General features: G+C 41.9%; 1 protein-coding gene across 3 annotated transcripts in view; it reads right to left on the bottom strand.

Moving 5' to 3' along the window:
* Positions 1-19579, bottom strand: part of CACNA2D3 (calcium voltage-gated channel auxiliary subunit alpha2delta 3) — a 1089122-nt gene that overhangs the window by 355249 nt on the left and 714294 nt on the right. For all 3 annotated transcript variants that reach the window (XM_060203105.1, XM_060203104.1, XM_060203106.1), the window contains exon 13: positions 12878-13011. In XM_060203105.1, the coding sequence (XP_060059088.1) occupies positions 12878-13011 (134 nt within the window). The remainder of the gene's footprint in view (positions 1-12877; positions 13012-19579) is intronic.

Genomic DNA, 19579 nt, shown 5'->3' on the forward strand with positions numbered 1-19579 from the left:
TGTCCAAAGGGGATACCAGCAAGTCCAATAGAAGTCTCAGTCCAAAGTAGGCGACTAGGGGGAGAAATGGCAGGGGAAGGTCAGCCACTGGAATTCCGCTTTTCTGTAGAAAGTGGGCTGTAATGCCAAAGTGTGACAGGCAAAGCAGAATCAGGAAGGGCAGACAGGCAGTAAGAAAGTTCTGTCCTTGGAGTCTGTGAATCAGGTTCTTCAGATCATGTCAGGTCATATCATGGGTTTCGGGAGGTGTGTCACTGTAGTCATGCCGTCTAGTGGGCAATGTCAGAGTGTGCAGGGTTTTTTTTTTTTTTGGATTTTTGTGAAAGAAACACAAACAATCTGCTTCCTGTGGTTAGCAGGGCATCTGATTTGAATTTTTTATAGAAAAAGAGGTTTGGTGCCTTAGCCAACTGAATATTGGGGGGATGTATCTCCCCTTATTTCTTTTTTTACTTAATTGAGCCTAGGCATTTGGCGGGCCTCCTCAAAAACCATTTGTCTTTGGGGGGTAGTAAGGGATGTTTGTGGCATGGGTGATGTTATAAAGGGAAACATCTTTAAATTGTTGGCTGTCAAAGGCAGGCCTATAGTGGCAGGACGAGATACACCAGTTAACTGTAGAAAAATATGTGAATGTCATTAATTCACATAAGTTGTATATGGAGGAACTTCTTATAGTTTAATACCTTACCATATGAGCAGATGCTTCTTCATGTGAAGGCTTTGACATAGTTGTAGTCAATTACTTTGTGAAAAAAAAAAAACTTTTAACAAGTTAGAAGTTTACTATAATTGATAACTGAATGATTATAATTGGTTTAAGTATCTTTATAATTTTGTTTAAAGGTCCTCTAATGTGACCTCCTGTAGCAGTCTCTACAGCAAGATCTTCAGACCAATTTTAGTTAAAATATATATATATATTGATTTTTTAACTATTTTTACATTGGAATATAAACAGACTCAGGTTGCTTAGAGAGCTAACATATGTTAGTGACAATGATTTTAATATTTACAGTGTCAGATTGATTGCAGATCTGTTGTGGATTAATTTCCACAAAATAGCTTACAGGGCACTTTTTGGGGCCCTCCAAAAGCGTCCTGTATAGAGAACTTTTATTTTAGTTTTGGGGATGTATTGTCATATTAAATATTTAGACTTTTACCTTAAATAGTTACTTTTAGCAAATTAATTTTACCTTGCATGGTAATAATGTAGCTTCAAGGTTACACTTTTAACTGTTAATGTTTACCAAACTTGAAACATACCCATAAACATTTAGTTATAATACACAGGAGGAGGAAAACTTTTGTTACATAAACATATCATTTTAAAAACAAATTTTGATCTGTCTTTACTCACACAGTTTAAGACTAAGCACTTTACATTTATACCAAGAGTTATATATAAAAAATCAAAAGAGGAAAAAAAATTTTTTAGGAATGTTTCTGGGCGTCTCCAGAAACCTTGGCTGCATCTAGCATTTTTATATAAAGTCAATTAAGTTTCAGAGTACTCTGAGAAAAATGGGTCATACAAAAATTTTTGCTAATTTAACACACTCACTCACAAAACACAACTGGCCAGTCATAGCATAAGATATTCATAGAAGGGGTAAGAGAGAGAGCTCTGTGAAGCAGATTTTTCAAATTTTACCATGTGGTATTATGGGTCTTGGGGTATGTCCTGCATCTAGACTTCTTGTAGTATTTTTTGTTTTTCAGGGATGGCAGCTCTATTGTGCAGGTATTGGCGGACATGGCGGGCAGGAACCCAGACAGGTTTGGAGTAATTTTGTGGAAAAATGCAAGTGAAACCCCACCCCATGATAAATAGGGGGTCAGGCCATTTTCCAAATTTTATCGAGTGGGTCTTTCTGTTTGACCTTAATAGCTGGGAGGATGGATGGTGTTTGCCAATAAAGAATAATAGGAGGTAGGTCCGAGTTTTTGTAAATATTAAAGAGATTTAATGTAGTTAAGACTTTTGCTAGCTGGATATTGGGGGGTACATTCCTCCTTTATCTTTATTTAATTGAACCTTAAGGGTTTGATGGGCCCTCTTGACAATGCCTTGTCCCTGTGGATTATAGGGAATGCCTGTGGTATGAGTAATGTTCCAGAGGGAACAAAAATCTTTAAATTGTTTGCTGGTGAATGTAGTTCCACTGTCAGTTTTCAGTTGAAGAGGTAAGCCCATTACAACAAAACAGGAGAGCATATGGATTATAAGATTTTTCGAGCTTTCTCCCATCTGAGCTGTCACCCACATAAATTTAGAAAAGGTATCAATTGAGACAAACACATATTTTTGTTTGCCAAAGTTGGGTATATGGGTGACATCGATTTGCCAAAGAGCATTGGCTTTTAAGCCTTGGGGGTTAACCCCAAGAGTTTGAATAGCAGATGTTTTTATGAGACCTGCACAGGAAGAACATGTAGCAAGAATATGTTTTAACTGTGTTAAAGGAACATCAGGAAATATAGCTCGAAGGCCTTTAAGATTATCATGAGTTAGGGAATGAAAGTCAGCAGTATTAGAGACAGAGGCTAGGAGAATTCCTGTGGAGGCAAGGCAGTCAGCTGAAGCATTCCCTTCAGACAGGGGACCAGGAAGAGGGCTGTGGGAACAAAGGTGTTGAACATACAGTGGTTGGGTTTGAGAACAGAGCATAGTGAAATTTGAATTAAGAGAGGGGAAAGTGGGTTGTCATCAATTCTCAAATAAGAACGAGCAAGCCATGGAAGTAAGTTAACAGTATACACACTATCAGAAAAAGGCTGAAGGATTTTGGTATGTCTTTTAATGCAAGGAAAACAGCATAAAGTTCTTTGTACTGAGGGGAATTATCAGGAAGCTCAGCAAAGAGAGGTTTAGGGGGTTGCTTGTCTGGATAATATATAAGGGCAGCAGCCCCCTTGTTTTCACCATCAGTGAAGACTGTAGGAGCAGAGGGGATGGAATCTTGGGAGAAAAGTTTAGGTACTAGTAGAGGCAAAAGAGGTAAAGAAGCTATCAATTTATTAGAAGGAAAATGGTTATCTATTTGTCCTGGAAACCCCACTAAACTTACGGCAAAAGAGAATGGTGGTGTATGAGCCACTCTGTATCTGTGAGAGAAAAGGGAAGAATAATTGAATCTGGCTACCTTCCTAACATTTGCACCAATCTGTTTCTTCCTTGGCAAAACATGTATGCATAGATGTATATAGATGGTATAGATGTATGCATCTATCTTGGTAAGGAGTCTTGGCGCTCTGCCTACTGGCATATGAAGCCACTCGAGAACCCCATGGTTCTGTCACAGTGCCCCCACTACTGTGGGGATGGAGTTAAAGATTAGAAGGTTTACCGGAGACGAGGGGAGAATTGAACAAGGTGCATGTCTTGGAGGGCCTGGTTAACCCTTTCCAGTGCCAAGGAGGCTTCAGGAGTTAACACACATTTTGAGGAAGGCTGTTTGTTTCCTTTTAACAGGTCAAACAGGGGTTGGAGGTAGCTAGTAGGCAGATAAAGATACTGCCTAAGCCAATTTAAATTTTCAAGAAAACTTTGTAAAGAAGCAAGAGTGAAATTAGAAGGAAAAGTAACACAATGTTTTAAGGGACGAATCTGCATTAGAGAAATCTCTGAACCTAAGAAAGATATTGGAGGAATTAGCTGTACCTTCTCAGGAGCTACTTTAAGGCCACTTTTTTTTAAGGCAGGAATAAGAAAATCGCGTAGGGCATAGAGATCTGTATCTAATTCTCCCCATATTAACACATCATCCATGTAGTGAAAAACCTTAAGGCCTTATGAATATATGGAAAAAGGGCAGATTTAACAGCCTCTTGACAAATAGTAGGACTATTGGCCATGCCCTGGGGCAGCACCACCCATTCATATCTATCAGCAGGGCTGGTGTTATTAATAGAAGGAACATAGAAGGCAAAACATTTACAATCTTGTGGGTACAAGGGAATAGAGAAGAAAAATCTTGTATATTAATAGCTATGATTGGAATTCCCATGGTAATTTCAGAAGCAAGAGGCAAACCCCTTTGGGGGGAGCCCCAGACCTGCATGGTTTTATTAACCACATGGAGATCTTGGAGGAGGCGACATTTTTTTCCAGAGCACTTTTAAATCACAAAGACAGGAGTATTCCATGGGCTTCAGGAATGACGAATGTGTCCCAAGGACAACTGCTCTTGGACAAGCTCCTTTAAAATTTCTAGCTTCTCTCTAGGCAAACGCCACTGTTTCACCCAGACAGGCCCGTTAGAAAGCTAATCTAAGCAGGGAGTTTGGTTATGAACAGTGGCAGTTAGTATTGGGGGTGCTGGTTAGATCTAGAAGTCTTGTAGGAGTGGGTGTTGCACTTTGCAGAGGCATCTGTGGATATTATAACATCAAGAAATTTCAGAAGATCCCTGCCTAGTAGGTTGGTGCTAATGTCAGCTACCAAAGGATGGATGTGTCCGATAGTCTCTTGTGGGTTTTCCCACATAAGCGAATCTCATGTGATAAAGGCTTGGGTCAACCCTCTCACTCCGTGTAAACAGGGCCCTGGGAGGAGTTTCCAACTCTGGGGAACCTCTGCTTGCCTTAAAATCGTCTTTTCTGCCCCCGTGTCAATCAAACATTTTAAAGGAATATTGCCAATCCTTACTGTCATAGTAGGGTGACCTCGTTCTAAAATGGTTCTAAGTGGTCCACAAAATCTCAGGCTCTCAATTTGCACCATTCAGGGGCATGCCATTTTTATGAAACTTGGACCAACAATCTCTCCTCCAATGGAAACCTTTCTGGCATCTAGGACAAGGTGTTCATGGCCTCTGGCTCCCTAACTGGAGGCAGGGTTGCCCTGACTGAAGGTGTGGTTGCCCTGACTGGAGGCATGGTTGTCCTGACTGGAGGCGGGGTTATGGCTCATCTGGATATTGGTTACACCAATGCCCTTGGTGACCGCACTAAAGGCAAGCCCCCTTTTGCTTATGTGGGGTAGCTGCATAAGCCTGTGTCATAATGGGTGACCCATAAGAGCCTGGTCTAAGTTCCTGTGTTGCTAAAATCTAATTATCTGGGTGTTCGTGTTTAAGACTGAGGCATGCCTGACGGAATTCCGGTAGTATTCCATCCCCGACAATAGAACTCAGGAGGAGAAAACAGGCTTCAGGATTATAAATATTTCTCTCTAAGCTGGACCGCACCCTGGCAATGAATTTTGCTAGGGATTCATTGGTTTCTTGGTGAAGGGAGAGAATGAGGACTAAGGCCACTCCTGTGGGTGGGGTTAACCTCTCCCATGCCTGTGATGCACAGATGTGTACCTGTTCAAAATAACTGGCTGGAAACTTGGCTTCTGCCTGCTGAATTCCAGTTTCAAACTCTCCCGCTCTAAACAGTGCATCAAAATTCCACTCCAGCTGATTCTGACTATTTCTCTGGTATTGCTTTGAGCATTTATCACGAAAGCATGCCTCCCTTTGCAGGTAGATGTGGTCTGGGAGCATAGCGTGAGCTGTGTCCCTCCAATCTTGTTGGGTATTAAGGTGCTGGAGAAAGCCTCATAAAATGGAGTTGGTCTATGGAGCATGAAGTCTGTCATCCCTAACTGCCTACCGGAGCTCTCTAAGTTCTTTTGAGGAGTATGGATGCCACACCTGAGGGTTTTGTCTATTGGGAGCCACATTTACCAGGAAGGTGTGGACTTGCTTTGATAACGAGGTAGCAGTGGGGTGAGGAGTCACGGAAGTGGAAGCTGTCCGAGAAGCAGCAGCAGCAGCCAGAGAAGCTGAACACATGTCTGCCAAAACAGAACCCTTGGGGCAAAATGCAGAGGGCTTAGGATGGGTAAGCGCCAAGACAATATCCCTTAACTCTTATATCTCAGCCTCAAAATCCGTTAACTTTTTGGCAGGGCACCCTATATATAGCTCAAAAGCTGCAAACATAGCCAAGAGGATCCACGGTGCGGCCCCAAGTAAAACATCTCTGAGATAGAAAACCTGTCCCATTAAAAAAGAGTAAAAGGTTTGGGAAGCCTCTTTGTATAATGGGAAGTCTCCCATGGCAGAGAGGAACATGAGGCCACAGAGAGTCAAGAGGCTGTATACTTACCTGCATCTGGGCGGGTCAGCCCCACGTTGGGCACCAGGTGTTGAGCTACGCTGCAGAGGAGAGAGAGAGAGGAGATCCGGAGCAGAGAGGGAACACAATTCTTTATTCGCGCGGGCACCTCAGAGTTGGGTGAGAGCGCAGTGGTTTGGGCCACGTGGAGCTAGCCAAAATGGCCGCCTCGCGCAGCAACCTTCCCTGCGTCTAATCACTGAAGTGAAAACTGGGTAAGAGAGTGAGGGCAGAAGAAAAAGGGCTTTAGGGGGTCGGGCATTGGCGCAATGGGTTAAGCGCATGTGGTACAAAGCACAGGGACCTGCGTAAGGATCCCTGTTAGAGCCCCCAGGTCCCCACCTGCAGGGGAGTCGCTTCACAGGTGGTCAAGCAGGTCTGCAGGTGTCTATCTTTCTCTCCCCCTCTCTGTCTTCCCCTCCTTTCTCCATTTCTCTCTGTCCTGTCCAACAACAAACAACATCAATAATGGCAGTAATAATAACCACAACGAGGCTACAACAACAAGGGCAACAAAAAGGGGGAAAAATGGCCTCCAGGAGTGGTGGATTCATGGTGCAGGCAATAACCGAGCCCAGCAATAACCCTGGATAAAACAAAAAAAAAGGGCTTTATAGGGCAAAAAACGGGAGTGATGAGCTGGGACAGGATTGGTTGGGAAGGGCACTTCAAGAATATCGTATTAACTCTCTCAGGAACTGGCACTAGCCTGAGGGGACAACATGGTGGAACAGGCACTCCGAGAATGTCCCAACTCTCGCAGGAACTGGCACTAGCCTGAGGGGACATTTGCACAACATTTGTCAGTGTTTCTTTTTTGTAAATTAAAAAAAAATTTTTTAATCCAAAGTGTTTCTATGACCTTGAGATAACTATATTGGTTATCCTTGAGAAATTAAGAGCATAAAACTTAGGTGGTGGAAGTGGTGTGGAAATATATTCTAATTATCTTATAAATCTCTAAACTACTATTCAATTGCCAATACAAATATTAAATTCAGTGATCTCACATAATAAGCTAACGTAGATCATAGAAGTTTTAATGTAAAGTAACAATTACAACTGGAGAGAGAACACTTGGCTATTCTCCAATTAGCTCTATCTTGCACTGTGAGCAACTTTCCTAAGATAAAAAGTAGGCAGGAACTTGATGGTAGCACACTTGAGTTTAACACACAGTTACAATGTACAAAGACCACGGGTTTAAACCCTGGTCCCCAGCTGTAGGGGAATGGAGGAGAGAGGCAGACAGACAATTGCAGCACCCTCTGACTACTTGTGAAGCTTCATCCCTAGGTGGAGGAGGGGGAACTTGAACCCAGGTTCTTGCACATGGTAAGATATGCACTTAATCAAGTATATCATCACCAAGCCCCCTAGGTTAAATTTTTTGATATGGCACTTATTTTTCAAAATAAAGATTCTAACAGAAAAAAAGAAAGAAAGAAGGAGAGAAAGAAAGGAAGGAAGGAAGGAAGGAAGGAAGGAAGGAAGGAAGGAAAAAAAAAGAAAGGAGCCACTCAGAACTGCCCACTGCACCAGAATCTCAGATTATTAAAATGGCCTCATGGTCCTCAGTGCCAAGTGCTTCTGAACCTGGTCTCTTCCATGATCACAAGTGGGGACAGTTAAGGCAATGTCAACTGGAGACTGTCCTGGATGGAGCAGGACAGTTAAGCACTCACAAGTATGGACACCCAGCTGCCTTCGTCTTCTGGGTGGTTTCAAAGTTGGTGGGCTCATCTTAGCAATAAATTCTGCAGAGAAGTTCAGCATGTGGATCTAATTTTGACCCCCTATAAATGAAAAGAAGCTTTGGTCCTTGTCCTGGTGGAGCCAGGCCCAGATGAGGAGCTTGAAGTGACTGGCTGACTGACCAAAGAGGAAGAGAACAGCAACTGCTTCTCCTCCCCAACAGGCCTGCAAAAGAGGAAGACGGAATTCCCAGTTCCCTATCCCGCGGGTTCAGAACATTCTAGCTGAGAATTTCTTAGGGTCGTTTGCAAAGGCACAAGGGAAGCTTTGATGGCACAGAGGAAATCCCAAGCCATCATTTTAGGGAGAAGCATGCAAAGGTGGTTACTTTACTGGACCTCAAAGGGTTCTTGAAGAGGTGGCATAAATGAACTCTGTCATCTTGGCAAAGCACTGACAAGCATAAGTGGCACTAATAAGACACTTAAAGCATTATTTTATTTTGAAGTAAGTCAAGATGACTATGACACTGAATGCAGATTTCATGTAAATGTTTAAGATGAAGCAGAAAACTTCAAAGACTTTGCTTTTGTAGGTGGGTGCCCAGAGCAACTCCCAGATCTCCTACATTTCCTCTCTTGTCAAGAGTTCTTTGAAAAATCAGGAGCAGAAATAATTTCTTCCCTTCTCTTAACTACCTCTTCTACAAGCTTACACATGTGCATATGTAGGTTTTAGGCAATTAGTAAATATAATAGAGTTGACTGAATCAGTTAACACCATCTACAGCAAACATTAGAATATTTTTGGTTTTGAAATTAAGACCTTTTTATTTGTATTTACCATACTTTTTAAACTGAAAGTTTGTTTGTATTTAGATAACTTTCAATATTTTAGAATCACAATAGTCTCCCAAATAAAGCATACTCCATTCTAATTTCACTTTCTGTGGTTTCAAATAATTGTTCAAAATAAATCATAGAATTAATCATAGAATAAGGTATTTTGAGAAAAGAAGTGCTTGCATTCACATAACTTTAAGTATAGTATATTGTCATGATTGATCTATTTTATTAAGTTGTTAGAAAAGTCATGACATACTCTTCTGTGTTTTTCTATGCAAAAATGTGTCATGATTTTGCTGACAACACTATTATTTTTAGCTACTGTATTAATCTTAGTGTACATAGTTAATATGATGTTTTATACTAAACTATAAGGTAAACTTTTTATATTCATATACATAGGATATGTATAGTTCAGTACTATCCAAAATATCAGGCATCTACTGGGGGTCTTGGAGTATACTTCTGGTGGATGAGAAAAGGAATATATGTATTAGCAATTCTGCAATCAACAAACTTGAACTTGTACATATATACTTTCATAATGTTGAGGGTTCATCTAAAGGGATTATTCCTAGAAGGGAGATATGGGTCTGGTTCAAAAGTATATGTGATATCCTCTCCATAAAGAGTGCCTCATTCTTTATTTCCTATAAGCAATGCATGACACACACACACACACACACACACACACACACACACACACACCTTCACTAATGAGGGTACAGGTGAGCTTTCTTTTAAAAAAATATTTTTAAATTTTATTTACTTATTTATTATTGGATAGAGAAAGAGAGAAATTGAGAGGGAAGGGAAAGATAGAAAGGGAGGAAAACAGAGAGACTGAGAACCTGAAGTTCTACTTCACCACTAGTGAAGCTTTCCCCCTGCAGGCGGGTACCAGGGGCTTGAACCAGGGTCCTTGCACATTTCAGTGACAAATAAGTTTTTAAACTCTGCATTCTGTAAGACTATCTCATTCTAATTGTATTTTTCTTACTGTGAATGAAGGGAAACCACGTTCATATGTCCAAAAATCATATTCTGTCTGATTGTGTCTTCCTCTACAAGAGTTTTACAGTGTTCCCCTCAATTTTCAAAGCTTTTCACATACTAACGTTGTGGATTCTTTGTGTATATGACAAATATGCACTGCAAATATTTTCTTTCACTTTACTATTTGCCTTTTACCTTGGATTATGGTGGTATTGATCTCTAAAAGTTAGGTTTCCTTTTGGTGTTAAATAATTTAACTTACTTATCTTTCTTTTTATTATACCAGGATTCTGTAGTCATTGTAGAAAGTCTTTTCCTGGATCCAGGTCACAGAATTCACCTGGATTTCACTCTAGTGTTGTATGGTTTCATTTTTACAGTTGAAATCTCTGAGCCACTTGGATTTATTACTTGGCAATAATGTGAAGAATAGCATGAATTCTATCTTTTCCTAAATGGGTATCTATCAATGGCTTACTCAGAATCATTGCTAAAAAACCCACAGTGATCACCTTTATATACTAAATAAATCTTCATATGTAGTTAGGTCCTTTTTTTTAAACCAGAATACTACTCAGTGCTGGCTCTTGGTGGTGCTAGGGATTGAACCTGAGATCTTGGAAGCTCAGGCATGAAAGTCTTTTGCATAATCATTATGCTATCTCTGGTCCTGGTGGTGGTATATACCAGAGAGCATGTTATCATGACCCTGTCTCCAGAGTTCGGGTCTTTGTTTTCTTCTTTTTTTTCCTCTTCCTCTTTTTTAGAGACAAATCTAATTCTACTGATGTCTATCCAGGTGCTGGTACCATAATGTCTTAGTGTCTCTGTTTCTTATTTTTACTGATTAAACAAATAAAATGACTGATCATACTGGTCTCTTAGGGTATCTACAAAAACACTGGGCAACACAGTCACTTTAATTCTGGCTAGTCATACTCCTTTTTACTTTCAGTTTCTCAACACACATAAGAAGAGATAAAATCATTACTATTTGTCTATTGTTATTATTGTCAGAAAGATTCCAACATAAATGGGGACAGTTAAGCTATTTTGTTTTCATGAGTGTTTATCAAACTGAGAGCAGATTTGGGAGATGTTACAAAGCCTAGTGTTTTCTTGGCAACCATAAAGAGTGTTTCAGTCAAACAGTATATTTATTCAGGATAATTTCTCCTAGAAAGGAGTACCTCTTCTTGACCAGTTTTTATATTCCCATGGTCCCACTGTCTGCTTTAAGACTGAAGGTAGATCATGCTGCTATAGATACTTCAAGATGACTCCCATAAACTATCCCTGTCCTGTACTTGCATAGTTCCCCCAAGATCGTTCCTCTAGGCTATCCCTACCCTACATCTGCATAGATCCTCCAAGATGGCTCCTATAGGATATCCCTGCTTTACATCTGCAGAAGTCCCCAAGATGGCTTCTATAGGCTATTTCTTTTCTTTTTTTAAATATTTATTTTATTTATTTATTCCCTTTTGTTGCCCTTGTTGTTTTATTGTTGTAGTTATTATTGTTGTTGTCGTTGTTGGATAGGACAGAGAGAAATGGAGAGAGGAGGGTAAGACAGAGAGGAGGAGAGAAAGATAGACAGACACCTGCAGACCTGCTTCACCGCCTGTGAAGTGACTCCCCTGCAGGTGGGGAGCCGGGGTTCGAACCGGGATCCTTATGCCGGTCCTTGTGCTTTGCGCCACCTGCGCTTAACCCGCTGCGCTACAGCCCGACTCCCCCATAGGCTATTTCTTACATGAATAGTCACAGCTTCCCAAGATGGCACCTGTAAGTTATTCCTGTCCTGTTTTTGCACAGATTCCCAAGACAGATGGCTTTAATAGGCTATCCATGCCCAACATTTGCATAGATCTTCCATAATCTATTGCTGCCCCATATTTTCACAGATCCCCCAAGATAGCTCCCATAAGCTATTGCTGGCTTGCATTTTCCTGCAGCTGCCAGAAATGCACAAGAATAGAGAACGCAGGGAGATAAAAGCTGGCTCACAGCAGCCATTGAGATCACTCCATAGGACAGCTGTGTCTGGGTTACAGTAATTAATGTGATGCTAATCCCAACAAAAAGGCAGGGAGAGAGGCCCTGGGAGAACATTTACAATCAGTAAATGGAAAACACCACTCCCATCAGACTCATTATTACTATGAAAAATCACCCCAAAATTACACAAGAAACCCAGCCATGGAGCCATGACTTGATTGGCAAAGCCCCTCCTCCTGAGCTAATTCATCATCAGAATCAGCTTTAGAATGAGCCCATGGTCACAGCTTCAACAGCAAGCCAGTGTCTAGAACAGTCACCATGGAAGTACATGATTACATCTCATAGAAGGACAATGCAACTCTAGCTTCTCACAGGGGGACAGTGCAACTCATTGGAGGTATTCATTCACTTATGGAGCAAAGTGTCCCTCATTTTCCTGTACTGAGACCCAAAGATGTTTCAGTATCACCAGGACAGATGGTGAACACTGAATCAAACCTGCCTGTCATTGCTGCTACACTGACCAGTTTGGACACGTGTGGAAGAAAATAATAATAATAATCAACTAAAGACACCAGTAAGAAGAGAGTCTTGTGAGGTCAGGTGGTGGCGCAGTGGGTTAAGCACGTGGCAAAAAGCACAAGGACCAGCATAAGGATCCTGGTTAGAGCCCCCGGCTCCCCACCTGCAGGGGAGTCGCTTCACAGGCAGTGAAGCAGGTCTGCAGGTGTCTATCTTTCTCTCCCCCTCTCTGTCTTCCCCTCCTCTCCCCATTTCTCTCTGTCCTGTCCAACAACGAACAACATCAACAATGGCAATAAAAATAACCACAACGAGGCTACAACAACAAGGGCAACAGAAGGGGGAAAAATGGCCTCCAGGAGCAGTGGATTCATGGAGCATGCACCGAGCCCAGCAATAACCCTGGAGAAAAAATAAATAAATAAATAAATAAATAAATAAAGAGAGAGTCTTGTTGTGTTGACCAGACACCTTTCAGAAGCACTGGCTATGGTCTCGGATATGGTGAATTTTTTTTTTTCTACTTTGCTTGCCAAAGCAGTCAATACAAGTTGTATAATAAGGGGAATTTTGTTGAACCAACAAATGGAGTTGGAGGGATTGCTGTCTTCTGGGATTAATACAGGGAAACACTCATCATATCACAGGATGTGATGTGGCTTAGACCCTCAGACTTTCCCCCGGGGGCCCTGAGGACTCACAGTGCTGTCGATGTAAGCTTCAGTCCACACCACATCATGCTCCTGGTCGATGACCTTGGGTCGGCTGAGCACATGGAGGTACTCCATGACATTTTCTTGCACATCAGCCAAGGTGGAGATCTGCGTGAAGAATCCTGCCATAAAACACAAGGGAGGAAAAGCCAGTCTCAGTAACAGACAGGATGACTTTCAGCAGGGGAGCTTGCACCTATCAAATCTGGGCATAGAGCTCATTTTTCCTTTTATCTATGTAATATCTGGTCTCTGTGGCTGGGAGGTGGTACCATGGTGAAAGCACTGGACTTTGTGCTGCTCTGGATCTCTCTATCCCCTCCCTATACACCGTCTCTTTCTCATTAATAATAATAATAATAAAATTTTTTACTAGTTATTTAATAGTGATTTACAAAATTGTAAGATAATAGGGATAGAATTTTACACCCCTCCTATCAGCAAAGGTCTCTGCCTTCACCCTCCTCTAAATGTAACCACTATAGTTCTCTCAAAGTTGTAGATATGGGTGGATGTTTTTTATTTTCAAGTTAATCTGTTCCAATTATATATATTCCACATGAATGAAATCATCCCTTAGTTGTCCTTCATGTCCTTCCTTACATTCCTAAGAATAATCACCGGTTCTATTCATTTTGTTTCTTTCTTTAATTTTTGTATTATCTTTATTTACTTACTGGATAAAGACAGCCAGAAATAGAGAGGGAAGGGGAAGATAGAGTGAGAGAGGCAGAGACACCTGCAACACTGCTTCACCACTTACAAAGCTTTCCCCCTGCAGGTGGGGACCAGGGGCTTGAACCCAGGTTCCTTTGAATTGTGACATGTGCGCTCAACCAGGTGGACCACCACCTGGCTCCATTCCATTCATTTTGTCCCAAAACACACAATATAGCATCTTTTTTTTTTTTTTTGCCTCCATGGTTATTGATGGGGCTCAGTGCCTGCATGACAAATCCACTGCTCCTGGAAGCCATCTTTTTCCCATTACTGTTACTGTTGGAATGGACAGAGAGAAATTGAGAGCACAGGGGAAGACAGAGAATAGGAGAGACAGAAACCTGCAGACCTGCTTCACATACTGGGGAGCCGGGGGATCAAACCGGGATTCTTGCACTGGTCCTTGCACTTTGTGCTATGTGCACTTTACCCAGTGTGCTACCACCTGGCCTCTAAAACATAGTCTTTTTAACTGCTCAGTAGTACCCCCATAAAAATAATAACAACAATAGTAATATAATAACTAGTGGTAGTAGTATAGTATATTTATAAGACTCGAATGATTCTTATTCCATCTTAAAGATTTTTTGCCCAAACTCTGTATTAGTAATCCTCACACTTTCCCCCCCTCATATATAAGTAAATCTTTAAAAATATAAAATGGACATTGTGTTTCTAGACATTGGTTCTTCTATCTGCTGACATCTGCTTCATGAATCATGTGTTCATGTTAGAAATACAATCAAAAGGATTTTTTCCCACTGCCCAAAGGCACCACTCTGGCTATCTACCATGGTGCCTAAGATCAAACCCATGACCTCTCACATGCAAGTCCTGTGTGTAACTGTTGCAATATCTCCCAGCTTCCAGAGAACTATAAGATCAATCATAAACACACTTTCTAAAGGCAGTCAAAGTTCATCCAGTGAGACTGTCCTTCCTGAAGCCCTGCATAGACTTCTTTCTATGCACATACATTCATACCTTCCCAGGGAGTCCTATCTGCATGCCAGTTTTTCATCCCCCTCTCTCAACTATTATTATTTCTTTACCTTAGTGAATTTATTTCTAAAGGGAAAATGTTAAAATATAACATGGGAACACTACCCCAATGTCTGTAACTACAAGAATAATAGCGATGGTTAATTTTTAATTAAGAGACTTACAGAAGGCCACACATTTGCTACACACTTAACAAGCTTTGTCTCACTTATTCTTAACAACATGAAGAGGTGGTGAGCACTGTACTCACTTTAAAGATGACAAGGCACTCTGAGGACATGTGTTTTGCTCCTAGGCTTACAAGTACCAAGTGGCAAATGTAGACAATGAACCCATGCTGTCTATTATGTTTTCTATTTATTTTTTTCCAGAGACAAAGAGAACAGGAGAAGGAAAGAAACCACAGCACCTAGGCTTGTTCTAATGCAATGAGGACCAGTCTTGACATAGCAGTGTGCTATCTAAGTGAGCTATTTCATCCTCACCAAGCTTGAATCTCTTAATCTGTGCTGCTGACTTGCATAGAATTCTATCTTTTATGTGTCTGAGACTCAAATTTTAGCTGGTATCCTCATGTGGTTACCAGACTTGCCTTTTAAGTATGCTGGGTAGACATGACTTCTAAGTAACTGGAAATGCTGTAAATATGCATCATCTGGTGGATGGGACAACATCACTCTCATCTGCAGGTCTTAGCAGGCCAGGTTTCTGCTTCACTATCTATGGATTAGAGGGACAGGAGGAGGCCAGGTCTCAGTCCCAGAAAGGGGTCTTTTCCTTAAACAACTATGAAAGAATTTTGTTTTGTTTTTTTGATGCTTAACAATGGACCCTGGCTGATATCTCACCTGGTAGCCTGAGACTCTGGGTTTAAGAGCCAGTACCACATAGGAGCACTATAAACAACATTGGGTAAGCTCAGTGTGATGGAAGAGAATTGCAGTGGTATCCTTCCCCTCTCTTTGTCTCTTCCTCAGTTAAAAAATTTAAATTAAAATGATGGTGACCTGAGAGGCTGCATAGTGGCTAAAGTACTGGCTTTGGAGGCAAGTGGTCCTGAACTCTGGTACTCTCTCTCTCTTATAACTCTGGATTTAGAAGCATATGGTGCTGTATCAAATGTGTCAGAGTGATACTCTTAGTCTCCCCCTCTCTTTCTCAATCTCTCTCTCTTTTTCTCTCTCATAAATAAGTATTTTTATATTTATATATTGTTGGATACGACAGAGAGAAATTGAGAGGGGAAAGGAGATAGGGAGGGAGAAAGACAGAGAGACACTTGCAGTTCTACTTCACCACTTATGAAGCTTTCCCCCTGCAGGTGGGGACCAGGGCCTTGAATATGGGTCCTTGTGCACTATAGTGTGTGCGCTTAAACAGATGTGCCACTGACTGGCCCCTTAATCTTTTTTTTTTAATGGAAGAAATAAATCAGCCTGGGAGAACATTCATAAAAACACATGTCCAAGGTTCTAAGTTCATTCCCTGGTGCTACCTTAAGGGTAAATGATAATTCTATCAAAAAATATTCTACACACACACACACACACACACACACACACACCAGACTCAGCTACTCTGAGGAAGGATGAGGGCTAGTTAGCTGGAGGAAGAAAGGTTCTAAACCATGCCCAGCCAAACAAAGATTTTACACAGAGGCCAAAGGTCAGAGCCAGGCCTACTGCAAGAATTGAAAGCAGCTCAGAATGGCTTAAAAAAAGGGCAAGGAGAGACATAGTACAGCATAGCAGAATGAGAGAGCCTCTTCACACAGAACCTTGGGTCAAGTAGAAACTTGATCCTCAAAGCAGGTAACCATGGCAGGATATAAAGCAAGAGGCCCAGATTCACATTTCCTCCCTATGCCTTTAAGTAAGGGCACTCATAACTAAGCTCACTCCAGCTCCCACTTGCTAACTAAAGGGAGAGAGTGCATGTGCCTCCAAGGACAGCTCAGCTCTAGCACTTGCTGCAGAGATTATGGAACATCTTAGAGTTGAAAATGGGGCTCTGGGAAAAGAGGCACCAGCCCTTCTGCTGTCCAGACAAAGGCCAGGGCCCTCCCAGGGCATTTCCAAACAAAGACCAGCTGGTTTAAATTGGGTGTGCCAACCCCAAACCAGGTTGGGACCATGTGGCTTCTGGCTTCCTGATGACAGCTCTGCACAATGCTAATTAACATGCATTGTCACTCCAGCCCAGCCCACCATCCAGGGCTCAAGCCTCGCCAAGCCCTGGGGGAACAGGGCCCCAAAGAAACAGGCTATGAGAGACTATTCTAGCAATAGTTTGAGGCTCTGAAGAGGGACAGCATGGGTCCTCACACTTCCCAAGCCACCACCAAGCACCTCAGTTATGAGGCTCCATCTGGGATGCTGTTCCTACATGCTTGAACACAGCTCCTTGAGGAGGAATGGTGGGAAAGACATTTCTAAAAATAAAAAGGTTTTTTAAATCATCTATTGAGGGTTTCATGGTGTACAGTATAGTTGTTGATACATGGGTAAAATTTCACATTTCATGGTAGGTGTCTGCAAAATGCTCTCACCTCTACCTTAGGTTCTTTTCCCAGAGCCCCCTCCCCCACCTCAAAGTTACCCCTCCCTGCAGCCTTCTCCTGCCCTCTTCCCCAGAATACTTTGGTTTGGTGCAATACATCCAACCAGTCTAAGTTTTACTTTGTCTTTCCCCTTTCTGTCTCGTCTCTTAAGTTCATTCCACATTCATCTTTTTTTTTTTTCTCATCTCAGTCAGCATGACTCCCTCAAACTCCATTCAAGATGAGGTATATGGGAGTTGGGCAGTGGCACAGTGGGTTAAGTGCACTGCACGTGGCGCAAAGCGCAAGAACCAGAGGAAGGATCCCAGTTCGAACCCCTGGCTCCCCACCTGCAGGGGAGTCACTTCACAAGTGGTGAAGCAGGTCTGCAGGTGTCTGTCTTTCTCTACCCCTCTCTGTCTTCCCGTTCTCTCTCCATTTCTCTCTGTCCTATCCAACAACAACCACATTAATAACCACAACAATGTTAAACAACAAGGGCAACAAAAGGGAAAAAAAAAAAGATGAGGTGAACAAGGTGATTTCATTATTTTTGTTGTTTTTGTTTGTTTGTTTGTTTTCTTTTGTTTTTACTAGAGCACTGCTCAGCTCTTGTTTATGGTCATGTAGGGGATGGAACCTGAGGTTTTCAGAGCCTCAGGCATGAGAATCTCTTTGTATAACCAATATGCTATCTACCCCTGCCCAGATTTCATTATTTTTAACAGCTGAGTAGTAGTATTCCATTATGTATATATACCACAACTTTCTTATGTGTTGATGGACACCTAAGTTTTTTTTCCCCAAGTTTGGGCTACTAAAAATCCTGTTTCTATGAATATAGGTGTACATATATGGGGGAGACAGTGTAATACTTCTGCAAGATTTTCCTGTCTAAGGTTTCAGGTTTAATGCCCAGCAAGCACTACCATAAGCAAGAGCTGAGAAGTGCTTCAGTCTTTCTCTTTGTATTTTTCTCTTATTAAAAAATAAAATGATTTATTTTAATCTTAGGAGAATCAGACCCAGAGAGAAGGAGTTAGTGAGGAGAGTAAAGCAAAGCTCTGGTGTTTATGGTTTTGTTTGGGAAAAATCAAGATGTCTGATATTAAAAAAAATTATTTGTGATAGAGGAGAGAGAAAACTAGAGCATCACTCTGGCACATTCAATGACTTAACTCAAAACTTCATATTTGTAAGTCCAGCACTATAGCTAGTGCAACACCTCCTGAGCAGTGAAATAGGCTCATTTGGACGGTGCAGGGCTTTGCCCTGTGCATGACTCAGGCACATGAGGGAAGATCTGGTGCTCTGGGTTCTCTCTACACCTCCACTGTTTGTCTCAATCTATAAAAAAAAAAAAAAAAAGTAAATTGATGGCTGGATGATAGGGAACCTCTGGAGTGATTATCTGTTCACACAGGTGACAGAAAAGCAGTGCTGGAGTAGGAAATAAAGAATCTCTCCCTCTCTCTCTGATAGTAGTAAACCTTAAGCTCCACAAAAAGGATTTTAGAGGGAGTTGAACAGTAGTGCAGCAGGTTAAGCGCAGGTGGCTCTTAACCTGGTTTGAGCCCCCAGCTCCCCACCTGCAGGGGAGTTGCTTTCACAAGTGGTGAAGCAGGCCTGCAGGTGTCTGTCTTTCTCTACCCCTCTCTATCTTCCCCTCCTCTCTCCATTTCTCTCTGTCCTATCCAACAACGACAACATCAATAACAACAACAATAAAAAACAACAAGACAACAAAAGGGAAAATAAATAAATATTTTTAAAAAGGATTTTAGAAAGACAAAGATGACACAGACGACAGACAAGCTAAGAGGAATAATAGCCCTAATGTTGGGGGAGGGGGGGTGAGGGTTACTGGGTGTGGAACCATCATGGCTGTCCAATGGAAGGCAACCCCTATTTTGGTTTCCTGTTTCAAGGGTGTGCCCAAGACAAATTCCCCTAGATGCCCTCCCTCCTTTTCTTGGTTGTCTACATGATGCTCTAATTCTCAGATTTAGATTTTCCAAATATAGGGCCAAGATAAGAAGGGAGTATCAGGAGGGAGATGGGAGGGTACAGACCACAGCACAGAAGGGGATCAGACAGGAAGAACATTCCCAAGCTTGGAAGAGGACTGAGCTCAAGAGAACATCCTAATTTGGCCTTGCTTATCACTGAAACCTTACCACACACTGGTTCCTCCCCAGAGCTGTGGACACAAGGCCAGCTGCATGCCTGACACCTCCACTGGGATTGCTAATGGGATTCTCAGATTGTTCATATCCAGAGCCAGTTCCTGATCCCCCTATCCAAGCCTACTCCTCCCCCTGAGGGTCTGTCTGCCCCATCTCAGAACATGGCGTCACTGCCCCATTCAGCCACAAACACACAAATTCTCCTTAGTAGCTGTCATTTCCTCACCCCACCCCATAGCTAAT

This window comes from Erinaceus europaeus, chromosome 12 (assembly GCF_950295315.1).
Source record: "Erinaceus europaeus chromosome 12, mEriEur2.1, whole genome shotgun sequence".
NCBI lineage: Eukaryota > Metazoa > Chordata > Mammalia > Eulipotyphla > Erinaceidae > Erinaceus > Erinaceus europaeus.